The sequence below is a fragment of the Neovison vison genome, chromosome 9 (genome assembly GCF_020171115.1).
Source record: "Neovison vison isolate M4711 chromosome 9, ASM_NN_V1, whole genome shotgun sequence".
Lineage (NCBI taxonomy): Eukaryota > Metazoa > Chordata > Mammalia > Carnivora > Mustelidae > Neogale > Neogale vison.
In genome coordinates, this window is record NC_058099.1 from 96,677,178 (window position 1) to 96,690,208 (window position 13,031).

At 37.5% G+C, this 13,031-nt stretch overlaps 1 protein-coding gene across 1 annotated transcript in view; it reads right to left on the reverse strand.

Annotated features, from left to right (window-relative positions):
* Positions 1–564: 564 nt before the first annotated feature.
* The window catches only part of PLGRKT (plasminogen receptor with a C-terminal lysine), a 66,189-nt gene continuing 53,722 nt past the window's right edge, over positions 565–13,031 (reverse strand). The window contains exons 4-6 of the mRNA XM_044265994.1: positions 5,674–5,804; positions 4,976–5,085; positions 565–1,052 (exon numbers count right to left, since the gene is read on the reverse strand). Coding sequence (XP_044121929.1) covers positions 931–1,052; positions 4,976–5,085; positions 5,674–5,804 — 363 coding nt within the window. The 3' untranslated portion in view covers positions 565–930. The remainder of the gene's footprint in view (positions 1,053–4,975; positions 5,086–5,673; positions 5,805–13,031) is intronic.

A 13,031-nucleotide genomic window follows, 5' to 3' on the forward strand; every position in this document is an offset into this window, starting at 1 on the left:
TGCAGGCATATGTCTTCTCATTCACTCATTTAGCCTAGTGTCTATAATGGTGCTTGACACAGGGTAGGTATCAGGAAATATCTTTGGAATTATTGTGTTATATGTAGGGTTTGCAACTGGAAGAAGGGGTATAAATACAGTTATGAGCAAAGGTTTTCGGGTGAGTGAAAATAAAAAGGTAGGCATCCTAAACAACCTCCCCCCATTCCCACCTCTTCAGCAGCTCTGTCCTGAGTCATTTCAATGTTTTACCTTTTGTTTTTCACAGCTGTCTTTGTATGTCCAGAATGTGATAAACACCTAACCTTTTCAAGGCCTTTTAGAGCATATTCACTGGAGCCAAACCATTTAGGTTCATGTCTCAGTTCTGTCCCTATATGACCTTGGGCAAGTAATTTAAGCTCTGTGTGCCTTAGTTTTCACATCCATGAAATGATGCCTGCCTCATGGGACTGTTAGGATGATTACAATAATATATGCAAGACACTCAGAACAGTGGCCATAATAAGTACAAATACATGTTAGTCATTAATATTAGTTATTTTCTATCATGTGGAGGGAGGACTCAATTGAAATATCAAAATAAAATAAGTATCTGTGGGAAATACATGTGATGGGAAAAGTGTGTGAGAGAGAAATGAGAGCAGCAGGACATTTGCTTCCAGAAATTCAAAACAATATAATTTTATTAATTATACATTTAGATATTTGTAATACACACATACATAGGAAATATGAAAGTTATTTAGAGTACCTCCATGATTTTGCGTTGATGCTATAATTTTTTTAATAGTTTAACAAAACCCATCTTGCATTTTTATATTTTAAAATAAAATAATCATATCAAAATCTCAAGCACCTAAAAAGTTGTAAAAACCATGATTCAAGTCAACAATTATGTGTTTTGAGATTTGGTGGGTAAACATGATCTCATTTTTCTGTGAAGAATTTACTTTGTTCCTTTCTGGCTTTTTCAAGGTTTTCGAAAGTGATCGTGCCTCTTGGCAGCTGCAACTTACTCTTTTCTGTTTCCAATATGTTCTCAGCTTCACCTTAAATAAAGTACAGAAATATGTAAGGTGACAAAAAGATCATTAGTATTTCATGAAAAAGCCAAATTGCCATATTCCAGTGGCAAGTGGGACACTATGTGGAGGCATGCCTCTAAATCTCACACTTAAATATTTCACCTGTTGGCCTCAGAGGAAGCCACCTCCCAGAGGAAGGTCATTTTTCCTTTGGGAGGAAAAAGGAATTCTGAAGACAGAGCGAGAGATCAGTCAGAGGCACCTGGATGGCTCAGTCGGTTAAGCCTCTGCCTTTTGCTCAGGTCATCCTGGGATCAAGCCCCACAAGGGCTCCCTGTTAAGCAGGGGGTCTGCTTCTCCCTCTCCCTCTGCCCCTCCTCCCTGTTTATGTTCTTTTTCTTCTCTCTTAAGTAAATAAATAAATAAGTCTGAGAGATCAATCAGATGCCATAGGTTTTACTTGACAGAAGACAGCATTTTAAAATACAGAAAAGAATACCAAGTAATATCTTTTTCCTTGAAGGAAAGTCAGGATGATAAGCATTAGTTGTGTTTGGAGGGGTGTAGGATGGAGAAGAAAAATACAGTGTTTGCTATACTGCCCCTTAATATGTAAGTGACATGAGAGAAAATAAAGCTAATAAAGCTTTTTATTCTTTTTCAGGAATACTAATCTTTTATCTGAAACCAATTGTAAATACCCCAAATAATATTAAATGTTCTTTAGTCCTTATACCTATATACACACAGCGTAAGAATTTTTATAAACAATTCCTCTTTAAAGTGACAGCTAGGAATTTCTTAGGCCCAGTTGAATACTAATTAGCAAAATTTTTAAAAATATTGTATACATTGTTGACATTCTATAAACTTTCCTTGGGAATGAAGGCAAATGTTTCTTTTTTTTTTTTTAAAGATTTTTATTTATTTATTTGACAGAGATCACAAGCAGGCATAGAGGCAGGCAGAGAGAGAGAGAGGAGGAAGCAGGCTCCCTGCTGAGCAGAGAGCCCGATGCGGGACTCGATCCGAGGACCCTGAGATCATGACCTGAGCCAAAGGCAGCGGCTTAACCCACTGAGCCACCCAGGCACCCCAAATGCTTCTTTTTAAGTACTTCTCTTTAAGCACACCATTAATTTATACTCCAGACTGAATATAGCTGGCTGCAATTTTCAAATTATAACATTTCAACCATCTGCAATCACCTTTTTTTTTTTCCCTCAGTTTTGAATAGAAAGAAAAAATAATTATAAATTATATGTAATTAGACACAGGGCACCTGGGTGTCTCAGTTGGTTAAGCATCTGCCTTTAGCTCAGGTCATGATCCCAGGGGGTCCTGGGATCCAGCCCCACATTGGGCTTGCTGCTTAGTGGAGCCTGCTTCTCCTTCTCCCTCTGCCTGTTCATGCTGTCTCTTGCTCACTCTCTTTCTCAAATAAATAAGTAAGATCCTTAAAAAAATGTAATTAGACAGGACTTGAATGACAGACTAAATAAATGTTCCCATGTGATGGTGCCTCACATATGATAAATTTTCATGTGTTTGCAGAAAGGCTGACAATAAAGTCCATCAAACAAGGACTGTATATCTTGGGTTTGTCACTAGTTAACAGGGCTAAATGTTATAACCTAAACTTGAAATACTCCAGGTTTCCTGGTAGACTATAAAGTTGTATTTTTTTAAAATAGGAAATTCCCACCTGTCTTTAAAGTTTAATATTGTATGTTCTGTGGACTCTGGTGGACCTATAATAAAATTACTTCCCAAATATACAGTCATGATATTCCTAGAAAATAAACTTGTTTTCTGTTAGTGGTATGTTTAAGTGAATGCTGTATAATAGACTTGATATTTAATACTGCATATTAATTTTTATGAGGCACTGAGAATTCTAATGTCCATATAAGCAATGAGCAGAGTTGAAATCAGACTAATGAATTCTTAAGCAGATGAGTAATATGAAACTGAACAGGTTATTGAAATGGGTTTTAACATTGGTAAATCAGTTGTATAGTAAGTTTCCAGCTTAAAATGGGACTGTACTCCAAAATTTAATCTGTAGATAAGTGTTTTAGAACTCAGAATACATTTTACCATAGTGATAATGCAATAAATCACTTGCTAGGCCACCAGCAAAAATGTTTAGTCCACAATATAGGTGAACAGTGATAACAGTAGTGCTTGACCCCAAGGGACCTTTTTAGCAGAGTTTCTGTGTGGAAAATGTATTTCCAACTTCAGTGGGAATTTTTAAGAACATATAATCCTTGTATCTCCCTAGGCCTGGGAAAAAGATGTTCTACTCCTTACTGCAGTACCTGCAGAGGAGTCTGCACTTCCTCCTTTCCTGTACCAAATCAGTCCCCACAGAGCTTTAGCGACAGTGGTGTACACAGATAGTCCAGGAGAGGAAAGGATGCCAAAAATGAAGGCTTGGGAAAGCACAGTTTCCAATATGCTTTGGGTTGAAGGCTCAAGAAGAAGAAAAAGAGACACAGGGGCCCTCATGAGAGCGTCTTCCTGGTACAGGGCTGGCTTCTGGGGCAGAGGTGCTATTTTCTAGGGCAATAAAAGGGGGAGTTCTGGGAAAGCAGCATGGTGCAGTGATCATTTAACAACCAGCTCTCCAGGGAAAAATATGTAATTGCTTCTCGGCCTTTGGCTAAGATCAAATGCAGGAAAAAAATGTATATAAGTTTATTGTGAACATAAGTTTATTATAAAATTTACTTTATAAAACAAATGTAGCACATAATTTATAAAAATAATAAAATGTTCAATATATTTTATTATAAATTTCACATAGCAAATGGATGGATTCTCATAGAATGTTTTTATTGACTTTTGTTGAACTCTTATATTCATAACTAATCTATAGTTGCAAATGATGAGAGAGTATAATTCCAACACGAATGATGGTTGTTATTTTCATTTACCCTAACAAATAGGAGAGAAATGGAAACAAGGACAAATGTTGGAACTTTTTTCTTTGGGAATGATGTAAACAACTTGGCTGAATCAGATAATAGTTTTTAAATGTCAGGAGAATATTTCCTCAGTTGTTTATACTATTCACAATGTAATGGTTACTGACACAAAAAACATTTAAGCATAATCTGCATTATTAACATTTGCTTCATCACTTCCTTAAATCTAGACTATTGGTTGGCAAGCTTTCTTAAAATGGGCCAGATAGTAAATATTTTAGGTCTGTGGGGCCTTATATCTCTGTTGCAGTCACTCAGCTCTGTCATGGTAATGGAAACACATCCATAGAGAATTCATAAATGAATGGGCATGTCTGTGTTTTAATAAAACTCTACTTTCAAAAACATGTGACCACCATGCAGGCCACAGTTTGCCAAACCCTGGCTTAGACCGTCAACAAAATAATGTCAGGCCTTGATTTGGTGTTTGCAGATTCCATGGTGTAAATACTCCCACCATGACCAACTTCAGGCTACCAACGGGATGCCACTGAAGTTGGAGTTATGTGTGTTATCTTACTGTGTGTGTATATTGTATCTTTATTTCTACCATACTGATACAAGAGATATACTAAGACAGGTATACATAACCAGAGTGCAGATAATAGTAAAATAATGAAAAACTGATTAAGTTCTGGGTATTTATTGCCATTGTTAAAAACATAATTTAATATTTTTTGTAATTTATTTAATTATAACTTTATCTACTATAATCTTTAATAATGACTATATTTAATAACCAGCTTACAAATTCCTGAAAATTTGATAAGTCAGTTCTTATGAGCTGGTATGAGCTGACTCCAGCATATTGCATGAGAGGGAACAGAAATATTGGTCACTGGTAGCTCTGGGAGTGGAGTCTTGTCAGGATGTTCATAAATCAAGGGGTCATAAGAAGACGATCCTTGAACCAGAAAAAAATCAGGAATATACTCTAGTTTATCAAAGACTGACCTTTCATTCTTTGTAGAAGGGTTCCATATCCTAAGTCATACTGGTAGGTGAAGACGAAGCTTAATGGAATAATAGGGAAGAGGAAGGCTGGCTTCTTCCTTCTTATTGCTCTGGTTCAAAAACAAAAAGAAAAAATATCAAGCATGACCTATAAATAGATATCTGTAAACACAATGAAAATAAAATTACCTGCTTTTTGGAATAATGTCCACCATTTTAGAAGTTACTTAGTTCATTTGAATCATCTATGGAAATAGGATTTTCTTACTCATAATGCCTCACCAGATTCTGCAGTTCTCAAGGGCAGAATCTATGAATTTTCCCACCTTTATTTGATGTTGATACTCAGATTACTCATTTAAAAAATGGTTAAGTATTGATATCTGTCCTTTAGGGATTATGGAGATAAATTTGCAGAAGCCTTCTTCTGTCTTGGTGTCAACTTATATAATGGAGACAAAGATGGGAGAAATCTGAGAAACTAGAGGTAGAATGAACTATTTCTATCCTGGTTCTACCGTCACTTCCAAGAAGTACTAACCCATAAGGGGTTATTTTGTTTACATATACACCATTGGGACCAAAGTCCTATGGTCCCAATGGACCATAGGACTTTGGCCAACTTGATAGTAATAAGCTAATGTCAAAAGCAAAAAAGAAGCAAATTAAGAAAAATTTAAAGTAAATAGCAAACATACCCAGCTGTTAAAGAGATGGCTGCAATGCCAAAAAAAGTTCCAAAATATTTAAGGAATTCCCGAGACCAAGCAATCTGCAAGGCCATTTGTCTTTCTCTCATTTCATTCTGCATCATTAGCTGCCTTTCCAGCTGAGGATGAAACAAATGACAAAGTCTGGTTACTCATCTTTTCATTCTGAGCACAGAGTTAATAATCTGCTTTGCCAGGGGATTTTCCTTCTTCAATTGCTTTGATTTGTCTTTTTTTTTTTTTTAAATCTCAGTAGACTTTAACTAAAGTTCCTCTGGATAGCTATCTCCATCATCTTGGCAGTGAAATCTTCTTGGAATATATGTAGAATGGATGTGGTATTCTTCTTCTGTGTCCCAAGGTCTCGAATGCATGTGGCCTGGAGCTTTTATTCAACTCTAAAATATATGTTCGGCTTATTCTGTCACATGTGAGAAAAGATCTATGTGCCTTTAAATGAAGGTACATCTTCCTGATCTTAATTACAACTTGTACTGAAATCATTTTATCCAACTGCAAATTGACATTCATTTGGAGTAGCAGGTCCTTATCATGTTATGATATGATGGGAGAGGGTATTATTCTGAGGCATCAGTGAAGACTTTTCTTTGCCACTATTCTCTTGATGCTTCAAGTCCTTTGTTACTTTAGTGAGTGTCTTTCCCTGCATTGGAGCAGAAAGCAGGTGTAGCCCAGAACACAGGAGACTGGATTTCTGGATGGATTTTTAGAAAACACACAAGAGAAGCAACAGTCTTGAGAAAGAAAATTGTTTTTTAAAGTCTAAAATCTTGGTACTGTGTATCATTAGCAGAACCTAGAGGAGAGCAAGCATAGAATTCGTGATGTAAACCATAGGGTGGGGAGGAATGAGTAGTAACATGACTCAGTTTTCTCTTTTTCCCATCTTTCTACTGTGAGAAGAAACTGGAAGAGGAAAAAGGAGGCTTTAGAAAGATGGGGCTTTGTTCCTTGGCTTCTCCTTGGAGTTGAAATTCTGGAGAGTTGTGATGAATTTGGGATTTGGGGAATCCCTGAAGAGAAAGCACTTGTGGACCTATCTTCTATCAAGAATCTGGGGAAGGGGCAACTAAAGTAGAGCTGCAATGGTTGCAGTGCAGATCTAAACTTAGATCAGACCTGAGAGAGGCCACCCAGGCTCCCTCAGCTGCCAAGGGGTGTGGAGAATATCTGCAAGGTTCCCATATCAGCCTGAAGAGGGGCACAGAAGGTGGCTGAGAATTGAAAGCAGGTGACTTAGCAGGTAGTCACCGAAACCTAGAGCCTGGGGACCCCATAAAAGACACTTCAGTAGAGGCCATAAACCAAGTGCTGGGCAGGTAAAGTGGCTGGATGTCAGAGGATTAGCAGCACCCTGGAGGGCAGAGATGATGGCCAAACCAACCTGAAACACGGTGGAACGCCCAGAGCAGATCACCTGGCACTACACAGGTTGATCAAACAGAAAATAACTACAGAAGCCTCCTCCAACCAGATGTGTCTTCCCTATGACCATGCCACCTGAGATCACTTGGACTCAAACCTAGATTTGTCCAGGAAAAAATGGACAGAGAAGGGGAGGGGGCCAAGCTGAATTCACAAAGAAGTGTGTTAAGATGAAGTAATTGAGTCACTTTAACTTGTCAAAATTAAATTTGCCCTCAGTAGTAGAAACTGAAGTTTATTTTGGGTTCAGTTAGTGAGTAAATAGTGTTTTTGCATACATGATTATTTAGAATGTGAGATTTATCCTTGTTATATTACTTATTTAAAAAACTTAGATGATAGTTCATAGTATCCCTCCAAAGTGATGTAGAATGCATGAATTAATCATTTGTGCTGTTATCAAAAGATAGCTGAATCTAGTCATGACACAGATGAATGCAGGATCAGTGGCTCTGAATCTTACCTGCACATTTGTGAGCATCTAGGGAGCTTTTAAAAAATCTCAGTGCCCAGGCCCACATGTCAGACCCATGAAACCAGAAGGGACCAATGAAACTGGGATCTGGAGTTAGGACCAGTCATTAGTATTTTTTAAAGATTGCCAGGTAATTCCAGTGTACAGCTAAGATTGAGAACCACTGCCTGAAAACTTAAAACCTAGGTTTTCCCCACCAAAAATCACACTGAAATATCAGTCTGAAAACTGATCCTCTTGGAACTCTCAAAAGATTGGGGACAGAAGGCTTTTTAAGGCGGTGGAACTCATCTGTATAGTACTGTCGTGGCGGATTCATGATACCTTGCATTTCTCAGAGCCCTTTAAACTTTACAGCACAGAGTGAACCTCATTGTTAACCTTAATAGGGCATCCAGGATGGGATTTTGGGACAGAAAAAGGACATCAAGGAAAAAACTCATGAAATTTGAATATGAAGTTTATTTAAAAGTGGTATATCAATGTTAATTTCTTAGTTGTCACAACTATGCCATAGTAATGTGAGATATTATCTGTATACAAAAGGTAGAGTATTCAAGAACTTTGTCCTCTTTTTCTATAAATCTAAAACTGTTCTAAAATTTAGTTTCAAAAATGGTTATGAACAAATGTTATATTCTGGGTCTCTTTTACTGATAAGAATTGAGCCGTGTATCTCCACGTATCATAGAGAAATTGTGAAAATCAGCAAGATTATGTATCTGTAACAGACTCTGAGCCTAGAGTTAAAAAAAAAAAAACTACATATACCCTTTCCATTGGCAAAAATTTCCTGACGAAAGGTACCACTGAGGTATAATTTTAATTATCAATTAGAGCTTTACTAACTACCTCATACTTCATAAAGTTATGCTTAAAAATCATAGGTTTAGATCTAAATACATTTAAAATTCAAATTAATTAACAGGGAGTGCTTGGGTGGCTCAGTCAGTTAAGTGTCTGCCTTCAGCTCAGGTTATGATTCCAGAGTCCTGGGATGGAGCCCCAAGTTGCATCCTGCTCTCTGCTCAGCAGGGAGTCTGCTTCCCCCCTCTCCCTCTGCCTATCCTCCTGCTTGTGGTCTCTCTCTCAAATAAATAAATAAATAAAATATTATAAAAACCAAATTAGTTAATAATTTATTACCAAACTTTTTCAGTAGCCTTAAAGGGATAATTATATATATATATATTTTTAAAGATTTATTTATTTATTTATTTGACAGAGAGAAATCACAAGTAGACAGAGAGGCAGGCAGAGAGAGAGAGAGGGAAGCAGGCTCCCTGCTGAGCAGAGAGCCCGATGCGGGACTCGATCCCAGGACTCTGAGATCATGACCTGAGCCGAAGGCAGCGGCTTAACCCACTGAGCCACCCAGGCGCCCAAAGGGATAATTATATTGATACAGTTATTAGTTTATCAATAATAGGCATAACATAATTAGGTATACATTCATTTTTACCCTTCTTCTCCCAATATTGACACTAATGAGAAATAAGAGCAAAAGAGAACATGTACAGTAAGTTTTTTTAGCAGTCTTTAACCAAATTATAAATTAAAATTCTTTATCTATTTTATTTTAATTAATTAATTATTTTTAAAGTAATTTTTTTTGTTTTTTATGTTATGTATTTTTAAAGTAATTTTTAAAGACTTGTTTATAAGAATGTTTAATTATAATTCTGTAGTCATATGCCCAGTAATAATAACTAAGTCTTTATTAATTTTTTTTCCTCCTTTGTTCATTTATTTATTTCTTTATTGAAAATCAATAAAATTAACATATAGTGTATTATTAGTTTCAGGGGTAGAATTTAGTGATTTGTCACAGTTGCATACAACACCCAGTTCTCATTACATCAAGTGCCCTTCTTAATGCCCATCACCCAGTTACCCCATCCCTCTATCCACCTCCCCTCCAGCAACCCTCAGTTTGTCTCTTAGTTAAGAGTCTCTTATGGTCTGCCTCCTCTGAGCTCATCTTGTTTTATTTTTCCTTCCTTTCCCTTACGTTCATCTGTTTTGTTTCCTAAATTCCACATATGAGTGAAATCATATGGTATTTGTCTTTCTCTGAGTGACTTATTTCACTTAGCGTAACACCCTCTAGTTCTATCCATGTGGTTGTAAATGGCAAAATTTCATTCTTTTGATGGCTAAGTAATATTCCATAGTATGTATATATGACATCTTCATTATCCATTCATTTGTTGATAGACATTTGAGTTCCTTCCATATTTGTGTTATTGTGGACATTGCTAATATAAACATGAGGGTGCAGGGGCGCCTGGGTGGCTCAGTGGTTTAAGCCTCTGCCTTCAGCTCAGGTCATGATCCCAGGGTCCTGGAATCGAGCCCCGCATCAGGCTCTCTGCTCAGCGGGGAGCCTGCTTCCTCCTCTCTCTCTCTCTCTCTGCCTGCCTCTCTGCCTACTTGTGATCTCTCTCTGTCTATCAAATAAATAAATAAATAAGTCTTAAAAAAAAAAAAACTTATTATAAACATGAGGGTGCATGTGCCCCTTCTTTTCACTGTGTCTGTATCCTTTGGATAAATACCCAGTAGTACAATTGTTGGTCTTTTTAACCCATTTGAGGAATCTCCATACTTTTTTCAAGAGTAGCTACACCAGTTTGCCTTACCACCAACAGAGTAAGAGGGGAACCCTTTCTCTTTTAACTTACGCATAATGTATTTACAAGTAACAGAAGAGTTGTGTTTTTATTTGCTTAATTGGGCAATGTCAAAAAGTACTCTATGTGTCCTGCCACAAAAGAGGTTTATTTTTATCAGAAATAAAAATATTTCATATTTGTCTGTGCCTTTGTTAAATTAGCAGAGACATTATTGATACCCTCTAAACTGAAAGCAAAATCATAATCTCAGGTAAACATAAAATAAACTAAGATTGTTAAAATAAAGCAACTATAATGAAAGCTGTGACAAGTAGATTTATCCTTAATTTGCTCTACAGATATTTTAAATGCTCAATATCCAGTGAGTAGTTTGGAGAGAATCCAGAAGGGGAAATGAGTAATAAGTTTGAGCTTTAAAAAAAAGAGCAATAATTTTTTATGAATGACTTATGAAAATAACTGTACATAAACAAAATTATAGTAGCATTTAGAAGCTTAAAAGCTTTACTTATAGCATCTTGTTACACATCTTCCTATAAAGAGTAAACATAATTAAATCCATTTTTACTCCCAGATGTTTGTTTGTAAACAGTAAGGTCACCCTAAGTAAAAAATAAAAATGCCAGTTTGGCAAAAACCCTCTGTGTTAAGTCATGGATTCCAAATGTATTGACTTTTTTTTTTTTTTTAAGATTTTATTTATTTATTTGACAGACAGAGATCACAAATAGGCAGAGAGGCAGGCAGAGAGAGAGAAAGGGAAGCAGGCACCCTGCTGAGCAGAGAGCCAGGCTCCATCCCAGAACCCTGGGATCATGACCTGAGCCAAGGGCAGAGGCTTTAACCCACTGAGCCACCCAGGTGCCCCTGTATTGACTTTCAGTATCGGAGGATGCTAACAAGATGAGCAGAGGCTGGGAAAAAACAAAAGACTATTGACCTTCTCAACCATTATCTAAAATTCTTTAAAGACCATTCCTAACTGCATCTGCTATAAGCACTAATAATTGAAATTGAAGACAATTCCACAACTTAAATAACAACAACAGTAAGGGTATTTTCTTTAAGGATAAAAGAAAATACCCTTACTGTTGTTGTTATTTAAGTTGTGGAATTGTCTTCAATTTCAATTATTAGTGCTTATAGCAGATGCAGTTAGGAATGGTCTTTAAAGAATTTTAGATAATGGTTGAGAAGGTCAATAGTCTTTTGTTTTTTCCCAGCTCTGCTCATCTTGTTAGCATCCTCCGATACTGAAAGTCAATTCAGGGGCACCTGGATGCCTCAGTCGGTTAAATGTCTACCTTCCTCTCAGGTCATGATCCGGGGTCAAGTCCCGCATGGGGCTTCCCACTCAGCAGGGAGTCTCCTTCTCCATCTGACTCTCCCCCTTCTTGTACTCTATCTTTCTCTTTCTCACACTCTCTCTCTCAAACAAATAAATAAAATCTTTTAAAAGAAAAAGAAATTGTGGGGCACCTGGGTGGCTCAGTGGGTTAAGCTGCTGCCTTTGGCTCAGGTCATGATCTCAGGGTCCTGGGATCAAGTCCCACATTGGGCTCTCTGCTCAGCAGGGAGCCTGCTTCCTCCTCTCTCTCTGCCTGCCTCTCTGCCTACTTGTAATCTCTCTCTGTCAAATAAATAAATAAAATCTTTAAAAAAAAAAAAAGAAAAAAGAAAAAGAAATTGTAGTATGCTTATTTCTACTTCACTGTGGCAGCTGATACACTACTAATAACAATGTGGCCCACTAGCAAGGTGTTTGGTGCTGTAGTAGTTAGTTACATCAACTTTCCCATCAAACCCTGTGAGGTCTGTCTATGAGTTGAAGAAAACTGAATCCATTCCAACTAGTAGTTTAAACAAAATGACAATTATTGCAGGGTAGGTAGCAGCTTAAGAATTTCTGGGGGAGCCATGAAAGTCAATTTGCCTCCTGTACTATTAGGAACAACAGGAGAAATGCTCTGCCCAAAAGTGGGGCTCACCTGGAGGATACCCACAGCTGCCATCTCCTGTCATAGATACTATGGACCAAATGCTGAAACTCCACCTCCACATTCCCAGAATACTAGTCACTTCTGCTACAGCAGTTACAAGAAGATCCAGTGTCTTCTCAGAAATTTACACCACCCACATCCACCTCTGCAGTGTCCTTTGGGCCTGCCTACTTGGCAGCTTCAGGTCAGATGTGAAGCTCAGCTGCAAAGGAGTCTGAGAAATTCAAATTCAAATTCAAATCTTTGGCTTTTTAGCCTCTGTTGTATTGGCAGGCACTCTCCAAAGGAGTCGGAATGGAACAGAAGTTAAATGATCTGGTCAGCATTAACTGCCAAGGAAGGTATTATCTCAGTTTACAATTGAGGAAACTGATAATCAAAGTCTGAGTGATTTTCCCTGTGGCCTCACTTATTAAACAGCTGATCTGGGATTCTGACCCATACCTGCCTGTCCCAAAGTCCAAATTTGCAGTCTACTCTAAGTATACTTGGAATAATCAAGTCAGTATAGAAAATGGGGGTGAATGGACAGGGTATGTGATTACCATCTGAAAAGCTGTTAGCTTTCCATATTAATTAATGCCAGAATTTTAGAAAGACTGCACAAAGAGCTCTACATTGACCTGGGGTGCAGACTGGTCTGAATTATTCTGTTTAAGTCTCTTTGAAAGAAACTTAACAACACACTGCCTCCAGTTTCTCACATTGGATTTCATGTCTCCCTTCCCTTAGTGATTTCAGTGACCACCACTTTCTGAATGTGAGCCTCCCAAGGTTCTTATAAGACCT